Raw genomic sequence first — 25,905 nt, 5'->3', positions numbered from 1 at the left:
TTTCCTGAGCAAACACAATTTCCTGCCTTAAGACACACTTAACATGATCACTGCTATATTCTGTGTTGAAGTAATTAAATCCCCCCCCATTATCACTACACTGACTTTTGTCTCTTTTATTGATGTACTTGTGAATCTCTTCTAACTCCTTCCTAAGATTTGGAAACCTGTTTTTTTTTTAAAAGAACAAGTAGACTAATTTAGAGATAGTGAGAACTGCTGATGCTGGAATCAGAGCTAATAGAGTGGAGCTGGAGGAACACAGCAGGCCAGGCAGCATCAGAGGAGCCGGAAAGTTGACATTTTGGGTTGAGGCCCTTCAGAAATGGGGGAGGGGGAAGGGAGCTCAGAAATAGAGGAGGGGTGGAGCTGGGGAAAGTAGGTGGGATGGTGATAACTGAGTGCAGGTGGGAAGTAGTGGGAATTGGTCAGTGAGGTGGGAGGGTTGGCTAGTTGGGAAAGATGACAGACAGGTTGTTTCAGGTGAAGGAGGTGGGGATGAGAGGGAGAGTTGGCCATGAGATGAGGCGGGGGGGGGGGGGGGGGTGCGGATAAAGTCCAAATTTTAGGCTGCAGGCCCCTGAGGCATAATAGGAGGTGCTGCACCTCCAGTTCCGGGTGGTGTCCGTTGTGATACTGGAGATGTCCAGTATGGACATGTCACCCAGCGAGTGGGAGGGGGGAGTTGAAATGGTTTGTGACCGGAAGATGTTGTCCTTTGTTGTGAACGAATGCAGTTACTCTACAAAGCGGTCTCTGAGCCGCCTCTATGTCGATAAGACCAAGCAGGAGCAGTGATGCAATAGATAACATGGATGGATGTGGAGGTGGACCTCCATCTAATGTGAAAGGTTTGTTTAGTACCTTGGATGGAGGTGTAGGGGGAGCTGTAATGCTTCCTGCTGTTGCAGGGAAAGATGGTGGGGCTAGTGGGGAGTGTGGATTGTGGAGCAGACAATGGAGTTGCAGAGAGAGCAGTCCCTGAGAAAAGCAGATAGGCGTGGGGAGGAAAATATCTCTTTTTTTGGTTGTGTGGTTGGATTGTAGGTGGTGGAAGTGGCAGAGAATGTTACGCTGGATACGGAGGTTAATGGACTGATGTGTGAGGACAAGAGGGAATCTGTCTGTTTTTGTTTGAGGGAGGGGATGTGAGGGCAGAGGTTCGGGAAATGCAAGAGGTGTGGCCAAGAGCATTTTCGATCACCAAAGGAGGGGAGTTGCGTTCCTTGAAATAAGAGGACATCTGGAATGCATGGGAGCAGAAAGCACCATCTTGGGACCAGATATGGCAGACAAATTGGGAAGAGGGGATTGTAGTCTTGGAGGAGGTTGGGTGCAAGGACGTGTAGCCTAGGTAGCTGTGGGAGTCGGTGGACTTGAAGTGGATATCAGCTTCGAGGTGGTCACCAGAGATGAAGATGGAGGTCTAGGAAGGAGAGGAAGGTATCTGAGATGGTCCAGGTGAATTTGAGGTTGGGTTGGAATGAGGTAGTGAAGTTGATGAACTGTTCTAGCTCTTCGTGGAAGTATGAGGCAGCGTTGATACAGTCACTTGACATAGTGGGGGATAATGCCAGTGTAGCAGCAGCAGAGGGACTGCTCCATGTATCCTCCAAAGAGGCAGGCATAACTTGGGCCCATGTGGGTTCTCATGGCCACCCCTTTTAGTCTGTAGGAAGTGGGAGGAGTTAAAGGAGAAATTGAGGGTAAGGATGAGTTCAGTTAAGCGGATGAGAATATCAGTGGAGTGGGACTGCTTGGGTCTTCGGAAGAAGCAGCAGCGCAGGGCTTTTGGACACACTGACCTTTACATAGCTGAGGCCAGATGCCAACTCTGACAACTGCTGCTACCGCCCCTTTGATTGTGACCCCACCCTGATGACCAAAACACCATCTCGCGAACTATTCACAACCTCGTCATCTGAGGTGACCTCAAGTAGACTAATTTGCTTCTCTATTATTTCCCAACTCCAAAACCTGAATTTCAGTTTTTGATCCCTTGAGGATTGCATCTCCCCATAATACAACAATATTTTCCACCTTCAAAACAGCTATTCCTTTAACTTTCCTTTTGTGAGTCCCTTGTGCCTAAGAATGTCTTATGTATTGATTTTTCACTTTTTCCGATCGGAGTTATTGCCAATATATTATGCTCTCATGTGATTATTTGCATCTGGAGCTCACTGACCTTAGCAACACATGTTGCCCCAACTTACTTTATTTTCTAATTGTAACTGTTTCTGCCTAACTGCCTTTCCATCACTCTTGACATTTTTTTTAAGCTTTTAACACTACATTTTGATTGCAAACTTACCCACACCTGCTTCCATTTCTCCTGGGCATTTTTGTTAACCTGCTTGCAAGGATATTGGTTCTAGCTCTTGTCCTGTGTAACATATATTCATCTTGAACAGGTCCCTTTTGCAAAATAATTGGTCCCAGTGTTCCTCATGACTGAAGCCTTCCCTTCTGTTCTATATCTTTGGGGTGGCACGGTGTCTCAGTGGTTAGCACTGCAGCCTCACAGCGCCAGGGACCCGACTTCGATTCCAGCCTTGGTCAACTGTCTGTGCAAACTCCGCATATTCTCCCCATGTCTGCGTGGGTTTCCTCCGGGTGCTCTGGTTTCTTCCCACAGTCCGAAGATGTGCAGGCTAGGTGGATTGGTCATGCTAAATTTCCCGTAGTGTTCAGGGGTGTGTGTTTACAGGGGGATGGGTCTGGGTGGGATACTCCATGGGGCGGTGTGGACTTCTTGGGCCAAAGGGCCTGTTTCCACACTGTAGGGAATGTAATCTAATCTTGAATTATGCTTTCACCTGCTGTATTTTGCCTGTTTTTGCTCACTAGCATTTAGCACTAGGAGCAGTTAAGAGATTACAACATCTTTAAGATCCTCCTACTTTAAATTATCTGCATAGCTCTCTCTACTCTGACTGCATTATGTCCATTTCCCTTTGCCAGTAGTTCTGACATGATCCATGATTTTTGTCTCTTTGACCTTTTTATGAAATGTTGCTATGGTTTTACAGACACTTTTTTATTCTAGCACCATACATACCAAAGAGAGGCAACATATGATGAGGTTTCATATTGGCAGTAGTAAATGGCCCTTTTTCTTTTTTTTTTGGTTTATTGAATCCTAAATTACTCTTTCCTTTCTACTCTGTGCTGCACAAGCCCTTCCGAGCCCTTTCTCCCTCATTGCCAGAATTAAAATGAACTTTACATAATTATTACAGTGAGGAAACACTCTTCTTGGCTGTTGTCATACAAATCTTTTGATTATTTAATTTGTTATTCTGCACTTATTACAGACTCTCCTCGCTCATCATGCCCTGGTACCCTTCCACTGGCTTAAAATATTTACTCTTCTATTTCTCTTCAGCTCTCAAAGGCAGTTGACTTAAAATTTTAACTATTTCTCATCACACATGCTGCCTGATCTGAGATTTTCTAGACTTTATTTTGTTATTTTAGGACTGCTTTTGAGAGTTGTCATCCTCACCGTATTCTGTGCTAAATGTCAAATTGAGTATTGTTGTCCTGGCAAATTCCTGCACTGCCTCCAACATCATTATGGATTACTGTTCTGTCTTTTCTGCTATGAGCTGGCTACATTCTTCATCTTGTGGTGCAGCAGACTTTTGTGTAGCAGTGTGTCCTGCACTGAACCCTGCTGCCATGAGGTCAGACTCTCGGCATGTGTTTGAGCTGCTGGGTTCCCTACAAATATGAATCATCATGGTGCAAGAACTGTAGGCTACATGTCATAGAAGAATAGCTATTCTAATTTGATTTTAAACAATTTAAATGAGCTTGGATGTGAATACTCGTTAATAAGTATTTAACTATGTTTTAAATTTGGACTGCCGCTTTTTTTGAAGCAAGTCTACCCAAAACTAAACTGTTTGGTCAGCATTAGCAAGAACTACTGAGACAGTGTCATCGAATCTAAGTAGAATCTAGATACATGCATGACAAGAAAAAGTGCTGAAAATGTTCAGATCTCTCGTCATTTTGTGAAAAGAGAAAGTGTTAATGTTTGAGCTCTGATGTGACCCAAATAATTGCCTTAGAGATCTGATTCCCCACTTTTTTGAGTGCGTGTAAGAAAGCATTCACATCAGTTGCTCAGTTTCTGCTCTGTGGCATCTTTTCAAAAGCTTTATGAAACTGATGACTTGTTTACTTAATCACTAATGACACAGACTTTTTTCCCGTAGTAGTGTTGGTACTGTTTGATGCTGCCACTTGTCTGATTTGTCAAACCTTGTTCAACCTCATAGAGACTGAACCAAGCTGGGAATGATTGAGATCTAAATATTCAGGGTTATTGGTTATTTTGCGACGATGGAAGAATTAGGAATGTAGTAGGTGGATGGGAGTAGCAGCCCTGATAAAAAGCCACTTCTGCAAAGGAAAGAAGAAATTTCGGCAAGTGTAATCAAGCTGCACAAATACACTTAAGTAAAGTTGTGCAGTGACCTGAAAGATTTAAATTGTACGTTGTGTCCCCAACAACGCATTGGAATGGGTTCCCTTTTAGTAACATTAATTTAGTTATGAGGTTCTGATACTCTCTCTTTTTAAAGAAATGACACTGCTACCTGTATGTTATTTCATCTGCTCATGCTTTTGAGGGAATACTTGCCCAAATCCAATGAACAATACCAAAGAGAAGGGCCAAGAGCTCAGGCAGCCCCCCCACCCCCGCAATCTCTGTGTAAGGAATGTCACACATATGGGGTTTTTTTGGGGTAAGGAGTTTATATTGGAGCTGACAGTCTTTTATTCGAACAAGTTTTACTTGTAAAACCATATCTGTAAATATTTTTGAGCGTTGTGGAGGTATATTCAATGATGGCTTGCAAATAAGGTTTGCATCATCTGAAGAGGAAATATTTGCTGAGCAGCAGGGAAAATTGGGGTGAGTGGAACTAGGTATTTGTTCTTGCAGAGAGCCAGCACAGACAAGACATGAGTAGCCTCCTGCATTGTAAATCTGTTTTATATAGTTTTAATTGTAACTTCATGTGAACAGCACTGCCTAAACCTGTCAGTTACATGCCATCTTCAAGAATGTACCAGAGTTTGAAGCTCTCATTTTAATATCTTCACCATTTCTCCTTGAAGTAGTGTTCGGGAGCATCTTTCAATTGTCCATTTTCATTAAATAGTAATTTAACTAATTAGCCCAAGAGATATTTGTTATCTGTTATGTATACAATGTGGAATTCTAAAAGGAAGCAGAATTTAATCATGACAGTCATCCTTTTTTTTGTAGTGCCACACACCTGACCCAGACAGGCAGAAAAAATCAAAATTGTTAACCTTTGCCTGGAAAGTTTGAGATTCCAGGGATCACTCTGCCAAGTTGGTACAAATGCTAGTTTCAATGGAAGTGGAAAAAGCGTTAATTTCCTTGTATATGGGAGTAAGTAGTGGAGTGGGGCGAGATTTAAACTGGTAGTGTGGAAGGAGAAAATTAACTAACTTCTGCTTAAATGGAATGATGTTATAGTCATAAAGACATAATCGTGCTAGGAATGATTGAGACCAAAATATTCAGGGTTGTAGGATGATTTTGTAAAGATGGGGAAAATCGGGAAGGTGGCAGGTGTTGGGGCGGGTTGGAGTAGCTCTCCTGTTAAAAGACAGTTCTACAGTAGAAAGAGGGAATTTCAGTGAGGGTGGTCAAGCTACAGAAATATATATAAGTACAGTATCCTGAAAGATTTATGGCTTGTCTTTAAATGGAGTGCAGAGATAGAAGGACCTGGAGGGTTCAACTGCATAGATTTTTGTTTTCGAAGATTGCAGGATGTTTTGAGAAAGCAGATAGCAAAATATAAGGTATTGTGTACAAATCAGGGATGGTGTGCTAAATATAGGCCGCAGTTATGAATTGCATCTAGTTCTGTCCACCACATTCTAGGAAGGATGCTTATGCCCCATGAAGGATACAGAAGAAATTTTCAACAAAGATTTCCTTATCATTGGAAACAATGACATTAAGTACCAGAATGGCTCCAGTGATGGAGAAATGTAGCTGAAGACTAGCCTGGAGGTCGTTATGGTATTTTTCATGGCCCAGAGGATTGAGGGGAGATCTGTTGGGAGGTATACAGAACTAGGAGTTGAAAAATGTAGACTGGGCAAAACTGTTCCCATGCGTCAATCCTACATCTACTGGGGGCATCCATATTCTGTGTTTTTAGGCAAGAGAGTGAATATCAGGAAGCTTTTTCACTTTAATGTAGCGAGCAGTAATGACCTGGAACTCTGCTTAACAGGGTTGTACAGTGAAGATGAGTAATGATTCCAAAAAAGAAATTGGGTGGGCTTTTGAGGGAAGTAATCTTAGTAGGTGACAAGGTACTTGATGGGTCAAATATCTTTTTTCTGTGTCACTATGACTGACTTCGAGTTTAACAATGACCAGATATATCAAGGTCTACTGAAGGAACTCTAAAATTAGAGGCTATGGGCGATTTTAACTTTCTCACTTTCTGGGAGAAGTAAAATTGTTCAAGTAGCAAAGACAGTGTATTGTTGGAATGTGTTATATAATTTTTGACAATTTAAAACCAGAAAAGAAATTTTAATAGTAGACATCATTATGAGCATTGAACCAGAGTTGTAAATTATTTGCTTAGGAACATTTTGTTAATAATGATATTTATATAATTGAAGTTAGTATAAGATTAGAAAGGATGGTCTGAAAGCAAGGTTATAAATTTTAGTGAAGCATATGTTGAAGGGATGAGAAATGAATTGACCATGGTAAATTGGATTTGTTAATGGCTGAACCTACAAATAGATGCAATCAAATAAGTATTTAATACAATACAAATTTAAAACCAATTTATACTTCCAAAAAGATGACAAATAAGGAAAATTGACTATTGGGTTAATTGCTTGAAAGAACACCAAGAAAAGTAGATATCTAATCAACTTGAGAGCTGTAAAAAAAACTCCAAAAATTTTAATGCATGAATGAAGGAATATGTGAAGAATGTGCAAAGAATACTTAGGCGGGTAGTGAGTAATTGTATAAATGAGAGAAATGTAGTGGTAGATAGTACTGTGGACCCATTAAAGGAAGATCCAAATTAGATTAATGGTCAATGAGGAAATGACAAACTTCTTACCGAAGAAAAGATTGTTTGTCAGCATGTGGCAAGTGATCCCCTTGACCTATGTTGTGTGCTCTGATTTTTCTCTATGTTGTTGGATTGGATTAAAGAATCGAAAGGTGTGTTATCTAAATTTACAGATTACATCAGGTTATAAGACAGTAATTTGTGTAGGAAGGTTATGGTCATAAAGTTATACAGTATTAGTGGTCAGACTTGTGGATGGAATTCCATGTGGGTGAGTGAGGTCATCCACATTGATCAATGGAAGACAAACTAGAATGTTAATAGTGAAGATGAGCAGGTATATTGTGGTCGTTCTTTGTACCAGAGGAGTAGCCTTTGGATAAAAAGGCTGATGGAATACTAGCCTTCATCTCAGAGAACACGAAATATTCAAGTTAAATATGTTCCAGTTAATCACACCTTTTGGTCAGGCCGTATCTGCAGCTTTGAGCACAAACTTCTGGAAAGAAAATATATTGGGTTTGAAGGAATATACTGCTGGTTTATTAAATGTCAATGTTGTTTTGAAGGGTAAATTTGAGACATGTTGCAGAAACTTCATATTACTTCTGAGTTGAGAAGGTTGATGAAATCTAATCATGTTTTAAAAATAACGCAGCTCAGTAGGAAGTTACAGCAATAGTTCCATTTTGTAGAGTTCAGAATAATGGGTTATGTTCTCAAATTCAGACCTGGTTTGATTCATGTGAAATTGAGAATCTCAAAGCAATGGAAATCTGAAACATTCACTTTAAAAAGCTGTGGATATGCGATCATTTGAAATATTCAAAGTAGGAATATACTGTTGATTTGAAATAATAATGTTGAGGGGCAAATGCATTTGTGGTACCAACCAATTTAATATCTCGTTTGGGTGGCATCTTTGGATCAGGCCTAAGTGATTCAATACCATACTCTTGATTTTGTTTCTTATGTGGAACATTGAAACACCTGTACTTAGCTAGATTTGCATATGGCCTTGCATTCATGAGCTTCTTTTTCATCAGGATTGAAATTATCAGTTTAGCTTCTCTGCCACTTTATTCCTCTTCCACTAGTTCACTGGGTTACGTCCATACTCAGAATTTAGGAGAATGAGATTTGATCATCTTGAAGCATACAAGGTCATGAAATGACTTGAGGGCAGATATAGAGAAGGCATTTCCTCTTGGAGGGGTTATAACTGAGGACCACAGTTTTAGAAAATAAATTTGCTTTTAAGACAATGAGTTTGTTGGTCTATGGAATTTTCTTTTCCCAAAGCACTGGTTGCTGACTTCTGACAGACAATAGTCTAGGGTTACAGAAGCAGACAACGAAATGGCCTTGAAACCATGTCCAGCTCAACCATGATCTGATTAAATGGCAGAACAGATTTAAAGGGCCAAACAGTCTATTTCTGATCTTAAATCCTGTGTACTTATGAACTACGTGAAAGGCTTACCTGCCTTCAGCCCTCAATTTGTGTTTTTTCCTCTCTAGTATTTTGCCCATCTGTCCTCATGCCATCCCAGTGCTCATCTTGTCCAGGGTCCCCCAACTCCTTTTTTTTTAAATCCTATTCCTATTAAACTGTTAACCACCTAACATTTGCCTTGTTGGCTTCTGTGTTAATTTTTAAATGATTTCTTCTGTGCAGGTATCCATCGTGCCTGCCTTTAAAATGCCATTATCTACCCAAAAAAACCCTTGGCATCCTATTTCCTTTCCAAGTATCAACCCCCTTTTCCTCTCAAGTACTTGCATATACTTCTCCCACTCAAATCATTTCCCAAATTTCCTGCAATTCCAACTGAAGCCCACCAATATTTCCACCCTTCCTAATTTATTAAAATGGCTCAACAGATTCCATTTGAAACCAAGACTTTCCCCTCATTTGTCATCCTTCAGTCTGCGGTCTTTGACACACTTGATCAGAGATGCAATCCTATTCCAGTATTGTCCAATTTGAGTGGGAATGCACTCCGTTTATATTAAATCTTATCTGTTGAATCCTAGCCAGGGAATTGCCATCAACAGTGTTTCATTCTGTTCCTGCACAGTTACCTTTTGAACCAAGGATCTATCTTTTGGAACCTACGTATTTTTCAGCACATGTTGCCCTTTGGCAGCCTTTCCAAAAACACATCGATTTTCATATACTGTGGTGATGCCCAGCTGGACCATCTCTCTTGATCCTGGTCTATTATCTCTAAATCTCTCTATAACCAATTATGTATATCTTTAGTTACTGCCACAAATTCCACTCCTTCACCACTGATGCCATCTTCTCCCTGATATGAGCTGAAGCTGAACCAGAATGTTGCTATCTCAGTGCTATAATTGATCCTAAACTGAGCTTTTGAACACGGTTGCTTTTACCAAGAAGGTTTTTTTACCTCCTATAACAACACCCCACTCTCTGTTCCAGCTCCCTTGCTGCTGAAGTTCTCATCCATGCGTTTCACCTTTTATACTTTGCACTGCTTGCCAGCCTCCCAAATTTTATCTAATGAGCCAGAGATCACCCTTGTCTGTGACCTAACCTTTTTTGCCAGGTTTCAAACGCCCGTCATACATGTGTTCATTGACTTGTGTTGGCTTGTGGTTAAGTAACATCCATATTTTCAAATTCTTCCATGGTCTGCCTCATGTGGGACTGAAGAACAGAGCTCGGCAAGATTTCTGCGCTCATTTGGTTACAGTGTCCTGAGCAAAACTGATTTTATCATTACATCATTGGATCTGCATAGATTTGAAATCTTATCATCTTTCCTTTAAAATACTCCTTAATATTTACCTCTTTGATCAGACTTTTGAACAGCTTCCTTTTATCTCCTCATATTACAAGATGTTATTTTGTTTTAGCTCTTATTTTGTCTGTGGACCCCTTGCGATATTTTGTATTAGAAAATTTTGAACATTCTGCTGTCAGCATGTAAAGACACTTTTTTTTGTTTGTGTAGCTCAAGAAAAATGAGTAGAAGCCACTGTCCAATTGTCCTTGTTCCAATCATAATGTATCAGGGATATAGGGTTTCCAAGGACCAGTGAGCAGCGGTAACCACAAACTATTAATTGGTGTTCCACAGACAAATTACAGTGCTCAAGATCATAGGCGTTGTTTCCTACAGCAACCTTTCCTTTTGAAATACAAAATCCTCGCCCCCTTTTCTGGGCCTGCCATAAGACCATAAGACATTAGGAGTGGAAGTAAGGCCATTCGGCCCATCAAGTCCACTCCTCCATTTAAATCATGGCTGATGAGCATTTCAACTCCACTTCCCTGCACTGTCCCATAGCCCTTGATTCCTTGTGAGATCAGGAATTTGTCGATCTCTGCCTTGAAGGCAACTAACGTCCCGGCCTCCACTGCACTCTGTGGCAATGAATTCCACAAGCCCACCACTCTCTGGCTGTAGAAACGTTGTCTCATTTCTGTTTCAAATATACCCCCTCTAATTTTAAGGCTGTGCCCACGGGTCCTAGTCTCCGTGCCGAACGGAAACAGCTTCCCAGCGTCCACCCCTTCTAAGCTATACGTTATCTTGTAAGTTTCTATTAGATCTCCCCTCAACCTTCTAGACCCTAATGAGTACAATCTCAGGATCCTTAGCCGTTCATCATACGTGAAACCTACCATTCCAGGGATCATCCATATGAATCTCCGCTGGACACGCTCCAGGGCTAGTATGTTCTTCCTGAGGTGTGGGGCCCTATCGTTGTATCATTGGCAAACTTCGCCAGAATGCCCCCGGTCCCTTCATCCAGATCATTAATGTATAAGGTGAACAGCTGCGGCCCCAACACTGAACCCTGCAGGACACCACTCGTCACTGGTTGCTATTCTGAAAAAGTGCCTTTTATCCCAACTCTCTGCCTTCTGTCAGACAGCCAATCCTCAATTCAAGCCAGTAGCTCACCTTGAACACCATGGACCCTCACCTTGCTCAGCAGCCTCCTGTGAGGCACCGTATCAAAGGCTTTTGGAAGTCTAGATAGATAACATCTACTGGGTTTCCCTGATCTAACATGCTTGTTACCTCTTCAAAGAATTCTAACAGGTTTGTCAGGCACAACCTCCCCTTACTAAATCCATGCTGACGGGTCCTAGTCTGACCCTGCACTTGCAGGAATTTAGAAATCTCATCCTTGACAATGGATTCTAGAATTTTACCAACTACTGAGGTTAGGCTAATTGACCTATGATTTTCCATCTTTTGCCTTGATCCTTTCTTAAACAAGGGGGTTACAACAGTAACTTTCCAATCATCTGGGATGTTCCCTGACTCCAGTGACTTTTTAAAGATCACAACCAAAGCCTCTGCTATTTCCTCAGCCGCCTCCCTCAGAACTCTACTAATATTGTTGACGTGGATCTGTCTTTCGCAGTACATTTGCTCGTGATTAAATAGATTATCATGGAGATTTAGAAAGCCATGTTGAGACAGTCGCTTGGTCACAATTTTGGTATGACATCTTTTGAGAAACCTCTTTGTATTATTTTGTATTTCATTAGTTCACCTTTTTCTATGCTAAGATTTAAGCTTCAGGATGTTGTTTTTGTCATTGAGCGTCTACTTTGCTTCTCTGTTAGCTGCTGTTTTAAATCTGTAAAGTGAACTTCAGTGGAATCAAGCAAGTTGATTAGTGATTGTTGTATATGTATCTTATGTGCTGTCAAGTCATTGCTTCCGTTTTTGCTCTTTGTAATCTGAGAGCTTCGGTTTGCAAACACCTTGCACAAGACAGGGTAAGCACCAGAGGACAGCAGCTTTTTATATTGTTCTTTTTTTGAGTTGTGCTCACTGTTTTTCATTGAGTAATCAAGAATCTTTTAAGCCTATGTATAAGTAGAATCTCTGAACACAACAGAACTTTTCCCAAGCATTTTGATTTGATAGATGAATTTGTGTTCTGACAGAGGCAGGTCCAGTTAGGATCATTGAGCGCTGTCGTGAAGTTTGAAGTTTAAAGTATTTGAAATTCTTTTTTGAGATGGAAATTATTCACGTGGGACTGCCCCCAGCCCCCTTCCCCCAGAGAGCAGTTAGGTTACTCCGTTATTGAAAGTGGCAGTATATCCTTGCCCCTTTCTTTAATGGAGGAAGAAATAATTTTGCCAAACAGATTCCCTTAGACTACCACACAAAGGGATGGCTTTGAGTTTTTTTGAAAAGTTACAGCAAAGTTACTGTTTTGATGCCCAGCACAAGACATTTATAGAATTCCATACACCAGTCCTTTGTGATTTCAGATTGCCCACGAACCCCGGATACTCCCAACCCCGACTCTACAGATAATAGTCGCATTGCTGCCTTGAAGAAGCAATTGGACATTGAGCTGAAAGTGAAGTTGGGAGCTGAGAATATGATTCAGATGTACTCGAATGGATCCTCAAAGGTGGGTTAATGTGCTAAAGTACACCTGCAGGATTGATACACAGTAGAACTATCTATGTTCAAACATAATCTATTTGAACTAAAACATGTTTATTTGCCTGCTAATACACCTGTTTGTTTTCATTTTGAGCCTGAACTAAACTGGATGCTAATCTCTCAACAAAATTATGGCAATTAAGCATCTTGTTAGTCTGATGTCTGCTTATGCTGTATTCTCAAGTCCCTTTTTAAAAAGGGAGTGTTCTTGCTACAGACAAAACAAATTCTCTTGGGAGCAATTTTAAATGATCTTGCTGGACTTGGTAAATCCCAACAAGCTTATCTTCAGGTATCAGTTCAGCTGTGCAAGATCCAGATTGTTGATCATGTTTGCGTGAGTGTAAAGTGCAGTACAAAAGTAGCTAAAATATTTTCTACTGTATTGAAAACAGATTGGGATTAATATTGTCTCAAGATCGTACTGGATTGAGTTTCACTATTATTGATCAAAACCTGGTGGGAACTCATACAGTCCTTTTATTATGATTGCTAGTCTGAGATGGCCAGGATGGAGGTGAACATAGATGCAGCACGTGGCTTTTTTTGTGAATTTAGAACTGTTTGTGCTGAACAGTGATTCACAAACAACTTTGCATTGTGACCCCATTTTAATGCTTGAGAGGCATGAGACTGCAGAATTTTTAAGTAACTTTTTGCTGCTTTTCAGGGCAGAAATTAGGCCTGAAAGGTCACTCAGTTAAACCATGTCCATTATTTAACCAGGAAAGTGAGGATTTAAAAAGGCCTACAGCCCTCAGCTCAGTTGCTTTGAGGAAGGGTCACTCAAGCCAAAAAATGGTAAGTGTGGATTTCTCTCCACAGACGCTGCCAGATCCTGCTGAGCTTTGCCAGCATTATTTTTTTTCTCAGTGTTCACTCACTAGGATCTCTGGGGTAGACTGGTTAGTAAAGTTAGATCCTGTGGAATCTGGGGAGAAGTAGCCAATTGGATATAAAGTTGACTTGATATTAGGAGACTGACGGTGGTGATAGAGCATTATTTTTCCGACTAGGGCCCAGCAGCTCTTTAAAACTATTTTGATTAAAATAGAAGAAGCATGGTTAGTAAGTTTGCAGATGGCTCCCAAATTGGCGGTATAGTAGACAATGAAGAAGGCTCTCTAAAGAGTACAGTGGGATCTTGATCAGTGGGCCAGTAAGTTGAAGAACAGCGGATGGAGTTTAATTTAGATAATTGCAAGACAGACCAGAGTTGGACTAATGTGGTTAACCGTAGGACCCCAGGGAGCGCTGCTGCATAGAGACCTAAGGATACATGTACATGGTTACTTGAACGTACCGTCGTGCTTGTTGTTGTTCTGCAGACGTTTCATTACCGTGCTTGGTAACATCCTCAGTGCAGCCTCTGATGAAGCGTCGGTGTTTTTTCCTGCCTGGTTTTTAAACTCGGGGGTCCATTGGGATGGATTGCCTCACGTCCAGGTTTCCTCTGTGGTGGAATGTATATGGGGTCGAGTTCGATGTGTTTATTAATAGCATGCTGCCAGGATTTCTTGTGCTTGTCTCTGCCCACACTGGGCATCAGAGTGGCACTCAAACCCACATCAACTCTATGACAACTGCTCACTGAACCAAACGCAGGATCTTGGTGTTGTCCCAGTTGAAGTCATGGCTCTCCTTGTCCATGTGGATTGAGATGAGTGAGTATTGGTCGTTTCTTTCTGTAGTCAATTGGTGTTCACGTACTGTTGTTAGTTTCCTTCCTGTTTTTCTGATGTAGTGCAGTCTCTGCAGGGAATCTTGTAGATGATATTGGTCCATTCCATGGCAGGGAGTGGGTCTTTGGTTTGGGTGAGCAGTTGTTGTGGGGTTGATATGGGCTTGTGTGCCACTCTGATGCCCAGCGGTTGTAAGAGTCTTGTGGTGAGTTCTGAAGTGTTCCTGATGTAGGGTAGTGTGATGAGTGTGTCAGGCCATATAGAATCTTTCTGCTGTTCCTATAGGCATCTCCTGACCCAGCTCTTTGGATATCCATTATCCTTGAATGCTTGGAAGAGGTATTCCTCTTCCTCTTGGCATAGTTCTATGTTGCTGCAGTCTGTTTAAGTAGTGTTTGCACGCAGCTTTGTTTGTTCATATTAGGATGATTACTGTTGAAACAGCACAGAACTATGCTGAGAAGAGGAGTACCTTTTTCCAGGTTTTCAAAAATAATGTATATCCAAAAAAAGCCAACACGAACAACACCAGGAAGATACGACTCGCCCTGATGCAGTCATCACAGTACCTTGCCTCAGGAACACATTGAAACTAAGCACAAGGCCCCTACAACCACTGGGCATCAGAGTGGCACTCAAACCCACATCGACCCTATGACAACTGTTCACCTGAACCAAAGACCCACTACCCACTATGGACAGGACTAATGTCATATCTAAGGTTCCCTGCAGAGACTGAGAAACACTACATCGGACAAACAGGAAGGAAACTAACAACAAGGGTACACAAATGCCAACTGGCTACGAAAAGTCATGACCAATACACACTCATCTCTATTCACATGGATAAGGAGAACCACTAACTCGAGTGGGACAAGCAAAGCGGAGACAGGCATGGGAATTCCTAGAAGCCTAGCACTCCACGAAGAAAACACACAGAACTCAACCCCATGTACACTCCACTGCGAAGGGAATCCGGAAGTGAGGTGATCAAGCTCAATGGACTTCAGGGTTTAAAAACCAGGCGGGAGAAAACAACGGCGCTTCATCGGAGGCTGCACTGATTGATGTTATCCTGCTGGGTAACAATGTCTGCCGAACAATGAACCAGCTCAGCAGGCAAGAAAACCAACCACAAAACTAGAGGGCGTAGGTTTGAGATGAGAGATGAGAGGGGAGAGATTTGAGAGGGACCCAAGGGGAAATTTTTTTTCATGCAGAACATGACCTGCCAATGGTAGTAGTAGAAGCAGGTACAGTTTATAACATTTGACTGGCATCTGGATACGCACATGCATAGGGAGGATTTAGAAGGATATGGGCCAAATGCAGGAAATGGGACAAGTGAAGTTTGGGAATCCTGTTTGACATGGACTAGTTGGACCAAAGGATCTGTTTCCATGTTGCATGACTCTGACTCTAATTGGAGCTGTCTGGCAGCCAGTGCTGCCTTGGAGCTCATGACCCCAGAATGTGTTTTCATGATTCACACATTGGGAAGCCTTGGTAGAGAGAAGTCTTTACTCCACGTCTGAGTACTCGTTACTGACCTGCTACTAGAATGGAAAATTTTAAAGCAAAGCCTGGCAGTTAAGTGTGAATCAGCATAAATGGGTTCATTCTCCATAGTCCCTCCTGTGTGACTCGGACCATTTGCCAACCAATCAGTACTCTCCTCTCTTCCAGTATGAATACTGGGTTTTCTCTTAAATTGCTATTTTTACAAAGTGTCTTGGGTGCAAGATTGTAAGCTTGACCATGTTGTCTTTTCAGCAGTACTCAAGTGGAAAGTGTTCTTTTCCCTATACTGACTGACTTCAAAATTGACACATACAGTAAACAGTGAAATTTGCAGTAATTTTATCTGCAAGTTACATTTGGCAATTCTAATGAATATAATTCACCGGATCACAAGTATTCCAGTGCGGAAGGACTCTGTTCAGCCAATTGTACCTGCACTGACTGTACTATATGATTTAGTGCCATTCTCCTGCCTTTTGCCCCACATCCTACATCATTAGTATCAGAAATACCATCCAGTGCATTCTTGAATGCCTTGGTTGAACTTGCCATCGCCACATTTTCAGACAGGGTATGAAGTGCACTAACACCTTACTGTATGAAAGTATTTCTTCTCATATCAATAGTGCTTCATTTGTACTTAATTTTAAATGTATGCCCCCTTGTTTCTTTTTCAGGTGAAAACAACTTCACCTGATCTATTCTGTCCCGCCTGCTTACGATTTTCAAAAACTGTGTCAAATCTCCCCTTAGCTGCTGCCTCTCCAGGGGAACAATCCCAGATTCTTCAATCGATCTTCATAGCTCAGGTTTCTCATACCTAGAGCCACACTTGTAAATTGGTCTTGCAATTTCTCTGGTTCACTTACGTTCTTCCTATAATGTGCCCTGAAATAACTTGAGAGGCTGGTAACTCGTCACTGTCACCTTTTTTACTTTTGGAAATTCCATGCTCTGGCACGACATTGTCATAGTCAGCACCTAGATTATCAGAATCTCATACTCCCCTTTTTATCTGTCAACCAGGGCTCCTTGATTGGGCTGTATTAACAGCCCAAATATATTCTGATACTTCTATATTCTATGATATCCAGCTGGCTGACCTCATTACAAGCATTATGTTTCTCTCCCTGTCTTGGAGGGCATAGGCTGGCCCTTTTTTCTTGGAGTGCCTCCTGGGCGGTCTATCGAGTCAGGTTCCTCCGACTCTGTCTAGTATGGACGGTGCGTAATGCACAGTTCTGGCACCAAGAATGTCTTGGTAGAAATTCAGTGTGGCTATATCCATAATGATCATCTGGATTCAGAAGTCTTGTTAACATTCGATGGAATGGGTGAACTACTTGCTGACTGTTCCTAGGAGTGGGGCACGTTTTTCATTGAATCCCAACAGTGTGGAAGCAGGCCATTCAACCCACCTGGTCCATGCTACCCCTCTGAAGAGCATCCTACCAAAACACACCCTCTCCCTATTTCTGTCACCCTGCATTCCCTGGCTAATCCACCCAGCCTGCACATATTTGGACTGTGGGAGGAAACCAGAACACCTGGAGGAAACCCATGCAGACATGGGGTGAATGTGCAAACTCCACATACAGTCGCTGAAGGGTGGAATTGAACCCAGGGCCCTGGCACTGAGGCAGCAGTGCTAACCATTGAGCCACCATGCTGCCCTTTTGCTCTCATACCATTTGCTGGTCCACATGCCTGTTCAGGACTGTCTAATCAACCCAAACTTTGCATATCAGTGGCCCTGACCTCGTGTCAACCATGCCCCTTACCCAGGCAGGGTCATTTCTGTAATTCTTGCACCAAACTTCACAATCTTCAACTGACTCTTGCTTAGCAGAGTCTTTGGTCTGATGACCATTTAAGCAGACGTATATTTTTAGTTCTGATTTGGATGTTGTTAAGCAGCTTAACTGTTCCAACCCAGATGTAGTTGGACTTTCCAGAGTGTGCACTCTCCTTGATACCATCCTGTGAGCTATCTTACACTCACACCTTAGCTCTAGTAGGATTTTCTTGCTGTCTCGAGTCTACATACCAGCAGCAACTTGGCTTGCTGGCCCAGATCTTGAAGAAAATTTTAACCATTTGGCTGAGGCATGACTTTGTTCTGGGGTTTTGCTGTGGTCCAGCCTAGAGTTGCTCTGTTCAAGATATGTCCTGAGTGGTGTTCCCTAAACTCAATCAGACTGGTACCTTCTGTCAGAATACCCTGAAACTTGTATGGTCCACTTGCCGTATGGTCCACTTGCCGTATGGTCCACTTGCCGTATGGTCCACTTGCCGTATGGTCCACTTGCCGTATGGTCCACTTGCCGTATGGTCCACTTGCCGTATGGTCCACTTGCCGTATGGTCCACTTGCCGTATGGTCCACTTGCCGTATGGTCCACTTGCCGTATGGTCCACTTGCCGTATGGTCCACTTGCCGTATGGTCCACTTGCCGTATGGTCCACTTGCCGTATGGTCCACTTGCCGTATGGTCCACTTGCCGTATGGTCCACTTGCCGTATGGTCCACTTGCCACATTTTCCAGTGATTAAATTGGTTGTTGTGTCTGCTTAAAATCCATTTGGGCTTCAGTTAGTAGGTGTTTTTGCACGGTTACTTCACTAATACATCGTTAATCTCACTCTTGTTGCCATTGAAGTAATTCCACAGAGGAAAAGCTCACAAGGTCTGGTAGCATCGGGAGAGAGAAATCAAAGTTTATTGTTTCAGGTCCATTGACAGTCAGAACTGATTTTCCAGCAGTTTGTTTTCCAGCACCTGCGGTTCTTTCGGTTTTTACTTGTTACTTACACGTGGAAATTCCTTGACTCTGGCACAGCATTGTAGGAGTCAGCATCCAGTGTCAGAATCTCTGACACTCCTTTTGTTTTAATCTGTCCACCAGAAATCCCTGATTGGGGCTTTTCATCTGGTCCAGTAAGGAGCTTATTCTGAGGCCCAGCAGGCTGACCTTGTTAAAGTTGCTATATACCCAATTCTCCAACTGAGGTACAAGTTCAGCATCACCTCCTTGCTCTTGTATTCTGTGCCCCTATTAATACAACAGACAATGCTATACTTTCTTTGCTCTCTGCACCTGTCCTGCTATCTTCAATGATCTGTGTACATAAACGCCTAGGCCCGTCTGCACCGGTGCCCCCGATTTTGGAATGTCTCTGTATACTTCCGGCCATCACCTCATAATATATGTTCATGAGTCACCTATCCTCCCAACCCACCAACTTGTCAACGTACTTTTGAATTCCATTCTGTTGTCCTTGCAGCTTACAATTTTTGCAAATTTACAGTCAGGTCCAAACTGGGAAATTGCCGTTTGCACCAAGAATCAGGTCTGGAAAAACAAGCTTCCCAATACTGGCCTGGGTGACTCCACTGCAAATCTTCCTCCAGCATAAAAATGATTCATTGACAGTTAATTTTCAAAAACTCCGCCCATTTTGTCTTTGTGGTCACTGTCCCTTTCGTACCATCTCCTTTTTTAACTTTCTGTTGTGAGGCACTGCATCAGATACCTTCAGGAAATCCATGTAACTCTTTTTTTTAATTCCCTCACTGGATGTGGGTGTCGCTAGCTGACCAGCGTTTATTGCCCGATCCTAGTTGCCATTGCAAAGGTGTGGTGAGATGTCGTCTTCAGTCGTTGTCAGCATGTCGTAGGTTGACCCACACTGGCATTAGGGAGGAAATTCCTGGATTTTGAGCCAGTGACACTGAAGGAATAGTCTATGTATTTTCAAGTCCAGATGGTGAGTGGCTTGGAAGGGAACATGCAGGTGATGGTATTCTCATGGTGTACTGCCCTTGTCCTTTGAGATGACAGTGGTCATGGGATTCAATCTACCAAGTTGGCAGCGAAGAAGGTCACCTTGGGGTACAACTGGCTCCTGATCAGATGGGCCAATGGATCAAGGAATGGCAGAGTTTAATTTAGGTAAATGTGATGTTCTGCATCTTAGAAAGGCAAATCAGGGCAGGACTTGTACACTTAATGGTAAGGTCCTGTGGATTGTTGTTGAAGAAAGACACCTTAAGAGTGCATGTTCTTGGCTCCCTGAAAGTCCAGACACAAGTAGACAGTGGTGAAGGCGGCATTTGGTACGCTTAAGTGTAGGAGTTGGGCGGTCATATTGGGGCTGTAAAGAACATTGGTTAGCCCACTTTTGGAATACTATGTTCGATCCTGGTTTCCCTTCTTAGGAACGATGTTATGAGACTTGAAAGGGTTCAGAAAAGATTTAAAAGGATGTTGCCAGGGTTGGAGGGTTTGAGCTGTTGGAAAAGGCTGAATAGTGGGGTGTCGGAGTTTGAGGGGTGACTTTAGAAGTTTATAAAACTGAGGGGCATGGATAGGGTGAATAGCCAAGGTCTTTTCCCTAGGGTGGGGTTTCCAGAACTAGAGGGTAGATGGGTTAAGACAAGAGTGGGAAAATATAAAAGGGACCTAAGCGCAACACTTTCATGCAGAGGGTGGTGCAAAAATAGAATGAGCTACCAGAGGAAGTTGTGGAGGCAGGTACAATTATTACATTTAAAAGACATCTCGATAGATACATGAATAGAAAGGGTTTAGAAGATATGGGCCAAATGCTGGCAAATGGGATGAGGTTAATTTACAATATCAGGTCGGCATGGACGAGTTGGATCAAAGGGTCTAAGTCGAAAGCATTACCCTCCCCAGTTGTTTCTGTTACTACTTCAAAGCATTCCAAGTTAGTTGAACACCATTTCCGCTTCATAGTCTATGCTGAGGCTTCCTAATCAACTTAATCAGTTGTTTCCGCATCTGTTTGATTAGCTCTTAATTAATGAGGCTAAATTTACCCCTAGTCATTGGAAGTTCTCTGGCGCTCACCCAAGTGGTTTGCATGCATTCTCTTCGTGTGCAATTTGCTGACACAAAAAATGATTTAACATTTTTAAGATTTTCCTCAGTACCGTATATTGAAAGGAACTGCGGTTTACCAAAATAAAAACATCAGATTTCAGGGTTTTACATTATTTGTCAGTCAGTTATATTTTTAGTATGCTACTGAGTGATGCTATTTCTTACACACTCCTCTGTTTTGGAAGTGCAAGTCAGTATATTCATTCAGAAGCTGTTGACCTTTTATCTGGATATATGTGTATACAGGAGTTGGCAGTGTCCAGGACACTCCTTGAAGTGTGAGCTTGCTGATTAACATTTCAAAGTTGCACTAATGGATGGCCTAAATATTCTAGCATGAGATATAGCCGTAAACGTTTCTGATATGGATTACTAAATGGAAATTAGGATGTAGAAGCACTTGATTTTTTTTGCTCCTCCTTCTTTAATCAGGGCCACTGAAGCACCTTCTCCTATAGAAAATAGGAGCAGAAGTGGGCCGTTCAACCAATCGAACAAATTTGCCATATAATATGATCATGGCTGATGGTCCAACTAAAGGAACATATTGAACTTGTTCTTGAAAATAATCATTTTTGGCCTCAACCACTTTCTATGGCAGACAACTCCATAAACTCACCATGAGGTGAAGAAATTTCTTCTCCTCTCTGTCCTAAATGGCCTTTCTCCCTCCCCATCCCCATATCCTGAAACTGACCTGTGGTTCTGGACTTCGTGTCATTAGGAAAATCTTTTTCTGCATTTACCCTGTCTAATCCATTTAGAATTTCCTAGGTTTCTACAAGATCTCTCCACCTGAAATCTTATATCGTCCCATTCAATTCTGCCTCCCTCCATATGTCAATTCTGCAATCTTGGGAATCAGTTAGTGAGCTTTCATTACACTCCCTTCATAGCCAGAACATCCATCCTCAGATTAAAAAGGTTAGCACTCCATGTGTTCTCACCAGGGCCCTTTTACAGTTGCAGCAAGATATCCCTGCTCCTGTACTTGAATTCTCTCACTACCAAGGCCAGCATATCATTTGCTGCCATCGCCACCTGATGCTGCGCCTTCATGTTTACTGTGACTGGAATACAAGAATAGCTAGGTCACGTTGCGCCTTCCTGCTTACCCAATCTGTTGTCAATCAGATGATAATCTGCCTTTCTGCTTTTGCTACAAAAGTGGATAAACTCACATATATCTACATCGTATAATGTCTGCTATCCCTCAACCTGTCCAAAGCACACTGAAGCGTTCCTGCAGCCTTCTCACAGTTCACTTTTTTTACACTGCTTTGTCATCTACAAACTTGGAGATGTTGATTTAGTTCTTTCATCTTAAATCATTAGTATGTATTCTGAATGGCTAGGGTCCCAGCACTGATCTCTGCAGTGCCACACAAGCCACTGCCTGTCACTTAGAGAAAGGTTTGTTAACTCCTACTGTTTACTGTCTCTGGTTCCACCAATTCGCCATTCATGTCAATGCACTACCCCCAATCCCACGTGCACTAATTTTACAACAGTGTTTGTTGGCACAGGCAACTGTGGGAAACTACGCATGCACATTCATTGGGAAATGCATGGTTACACACAGTGGTGTCATTATGTCGACTTTACATATGATGTCAGATGCAAATGGAAGTGCAGGCAGTTTTGGACAGGGGTTTAGAAGTGCGAGAGAGAGATGTGAATGAGGGATCCCCAGAGCAAGAAAGGAAGAGGGCCAAGAAGGCAGGGAGGTGTGGGGCAGCGATAATAGTATAGCCCCAGAATCTGGAAAGCTCTTCCTCATCTCTGCTCCTTGTCCCCCTCTCTCTCTGGTTCTCCACCCCTCTTACAAAATAAACTGCTGACCATGCCACCTGAAACCTGCTTTAGAGCAGTGCGTAGTTTCCATGCATTGGAGTCAGCAAGCATAGCCTAATTTTACAAACTAATTTGTTTTGTGAGACCTTTTTATTGAAAGCCTGCTGAAAATCCAAGTAAACCATGTGCACTGGCTCCCTCTATCAACTCTATTTATTACACACTCAAAGAATTCCAGTAGATTTGCCAAGCATGTTTTCCCTTTTTGTAAATCCATGTTGACCCTGTCACACTTTTCTATGTGAGATGTCAAAGTGTGGAGCTGGATGAACACAGCAGGCCAAGCAGCATCTTAGGACAAAAGCTGAAGTTTCGCGCCTAGACCTTTCATCAGAAAACTGCTGTGTTTATCCATCTCCACGTTTTGTTATCTTGGATTCTCCAGCATCTGCAGTTCCCATCATCACTGTTTTCTATGTGCTATGCTTTTAAATCGGTTTATAATTCATTTACCCCACTCCCGATGTCAGGCTGGCCACGCTACAATTCTCTCTTCCCTTTATAGTCTTGACTGTGATCAGCATCGTCCCTGGATTGAACCTGGTGCCTTCAGATTCAGTGGCTCAGTAACATACTGGATGTACAGCTTATTCAGAAAACCATCTGGGAAACTGGTCCATTGGGCTATACGCCACTGCATATTTTGTTTGGCATTAAGGCAGTGCGATCTCAAGACTAAGCTGCACTGTTCAATTAAAGTGCCAAAGCATTATTCATTATCGCCTGCATTTTTTTTGCATTGAAAGTAAGCATGTGTTTCTTGGGGCTAAAGCATCAGAGTTCCGCCTGACTAGACTAAGTAGTCAAAAAAACTAGATGAGTGTTTGTTTTCTATAGAAGCCAAACCTCGGCTAGCGTGAAGACTTTAATATTAGTAAACTCAGTAATAGAACACGTTGCATCTTGAAATTTCTGCCCGTTAGGGAATAACTAAACAGAATGGAGAGTTTGTGTTCTGGACACTCATTGAAAAATGTTCTGCAGCTCACTACCTGACGCACAGTGTTAAAGATGCACATATGTAAAAATAGTTGATTTTTGTTTTCTGTCCTTTTTCTAATCTGATCTTGACTGATTTGGCTTATTGAATACTACAGATAAATTTATTTGTAGGACTGATAGTTTGAAGTTGTCCTGTGTTTTAAACTAAAATAGTTATCTGTCTAATGTAGAATAAAAAGATGTACAGCCAAGAGTACTGTTTTTTTGGAATTTTACAGATTAGCTTGATTTTTGCAATTTTTTTGGTTATTTTGGGCAAAGAAAACTTGGAAATGTATAATGGGCCTGTGCTTCTGAAGAGAAAAACACAAAATGTTCTTAGCCCAGTTCATGCTTTTATTCAAAACATGCCTTTACTTTGTAGTCCAACGCTATCAGTGTAGTTCCAGCATCTAGAATGTGCAATTTTCTTTTCCCCTCCCCCAATCCTCCAGGGTGGTTGGGGGGCAAAGGAGAATAAGGAGAATTAAGCATATTTCAGAAATTGGAGAACTGTTATAAAGTACGAAGTTTCGAAACAAAAGTGACCATTTCCATTACTGCAGTAATTTTATAATTTGCCTGCCGATGTAACAGTTCAAACGTGGACGCTATTTCTCTAGCCCTGCACTCATCCCTGGAACGTCTGGACATGAAGGACGCCTACATCAGACTCCTGCTCATCGACTACAGCTCCACCTCCAACATAATTATCTCCTCCAGACTGATCTCTAAACTCCAAGGCATTGACTTTTTCACGCTGCAATTGGATCCTCAGGTTTTCTGACCCATAGGCCACGATCAGTGAAGATAGACATCTGCACCTCTTCCCGATGTCACTGGACATCCCACCCCCGCAACCTCCCAAACAAGGATGTGTTCTCAGCCCCTTACTGTACTCCCATTGCCAAATTCCAAGTGAATGCTACCTACAAACTTGCAGATGACACCTCCTTGGTAGGATTATCAAATGACTATAAGTCAGAATACAGAAAGGAGATAAAGGGCTTGGTAACATGATCCAATGGTAACAACTTTTCTTTCAATGTTGGCAAAACTAAGGAACTCCTAATTCTTTTCAGAAAGAAAAGAGAAGAACACTCCTCAAGCTACATAATGATGTGGAGGTTGGGAGGGTTGTTAGCATAGAGTTCCTAGGAGTGACGAGAACCAACAACCTGTCCTGGACTTCACAAGTAGATGTGATATTCAAGAAGGCACAACAATGTTTCTTCCTCAGGTGGCTCAGGAAATTTGGGATGTCTATAAGGACCCTTAACACTTTTACAGGTGTACCATTGAAAGCATACTATCTGAATGCATAACAGCAACTGCTGTGCCCAGGACTGTAAGAACCTACAGAAGGTTGTGTGCACAACTTAAGGACCGGCACAGTGGCTCAGTGGTTAGCACTGCTGCCTCACGGTGCCAGGAGTTCAGGTCCAATTTCTCTATTAGGCAACTCTGTGTGGAGTGTGCACATTCTCCCCGTGTCTGCATGGGTTTCCTCCCACAGTCCAAAGATGTGCAGGTTAGGTGGATTGGCCATGCTAAATTGCCCATAGTGTTCAGAGGGTATAGATTAGGTGAGTTATAGAAACATCCCCCTATGTGGAATGCTCTGTGGGTCAGTTTGGGTTTGTGGGGCCGAAGGGCCTGTTTCCACACTGTGTAGGTTCTACTAATTCTCTGAAAAAGCTCAAACCATGACAAAACCCAGCATCCCATTAGTGGACTTCATTTACACGCCTCATTGCTATGGAAAGGCTGCTAACAGCATCAAGAACCCATCCCACCCCGGTAATGCTCCCCTACAACCACCTCCTGTCAGGCTGTCGAAACAGAAGTTTGAACACTGATACAGCAGGTTCATGAACAACATCTTCCCTGCCGTTATTTGACTGATAAATGTACTCTAGGTTCAAATAATACTGACCTTGCTAATATTGGTCTTGTCTAATGCACATCCTGTACGGTATAACCTGCATGCCTTACTCTGTTCAAATTTTCTTCACCCTGTGATTGTATGACCTTGCTGACTATAATCTGCCTGTACTGCTTGCAAACAAAGCTTTTCACTGTACTGAGGTACATGTGATAATAAATTAAATCAATCTATTTGTAGATGTCCAATTGCAGCTAATTATCTTGAGAGGAATGATCGTGATGATGTAAGCAAAGAACGACAAAATTAGTTGTGAAAAATGTATTGGCAGGGACACCGACATTGTGTCTTTCAATTTCTGGACTTCAGCTCCATTCTGCTTTTATTTGTGGATTCTGTTTAGTAATGTTTGCCTGTACAAAGTGAAATCTGAGTCAACTGGTATAAATATCAAATCGGATTGAATAAATCAACTGACATCTGGTGAGCTGGTGTTCTAAATTCAAGTCTGTTA

General features: G+C 42.1%; 1 protein-coding gene across 1 annotated transcript in view; it reads left to right on the top strand.

Annotated features, from left to right (window-relative positions):
- The window catches only part of LOC125456412 (serine/threonine-protein kinase N2-like), a 116,999-nt gene that overhangs the window by 52,966 nt on the left and 38,128 nt on the right, over positions 1 to 25,905 (top strand). The window contains exon 3 of the mRNA XM_059648102.1: positions 12,382 to 12,527. Coding sequence (XP_059504085.1) covers positions 12,382 to 12,527 — 146 coding nt within the window. The remainder of the gene's footprint in view (positions 1 to 12,381; positions 12,528 to 25,905) is intronic.

Source organism: Stegostoma tigrinum, chromosome 8 (genome assembly GCF_030684315.1).
Source record: "Stegostoma tigrinum isolate sSteTig4 chromosome 8, sSteTig4.hap1, whole genome shotgun sequence".
NCBI classification, from domain to species: domain Eukaryota; kingdom Metazoa; phylum Chordata; class Chondrichthyes; order Orectolobiformes; family Stegostomatidae; genus Stegostoma; species Stegostoma tigrinum.
The sequence above is the reverse complement of the archived record's forward strand: the minus strand, read 5'-3'. Positions and strand labels throughout refer to the sequence as shown.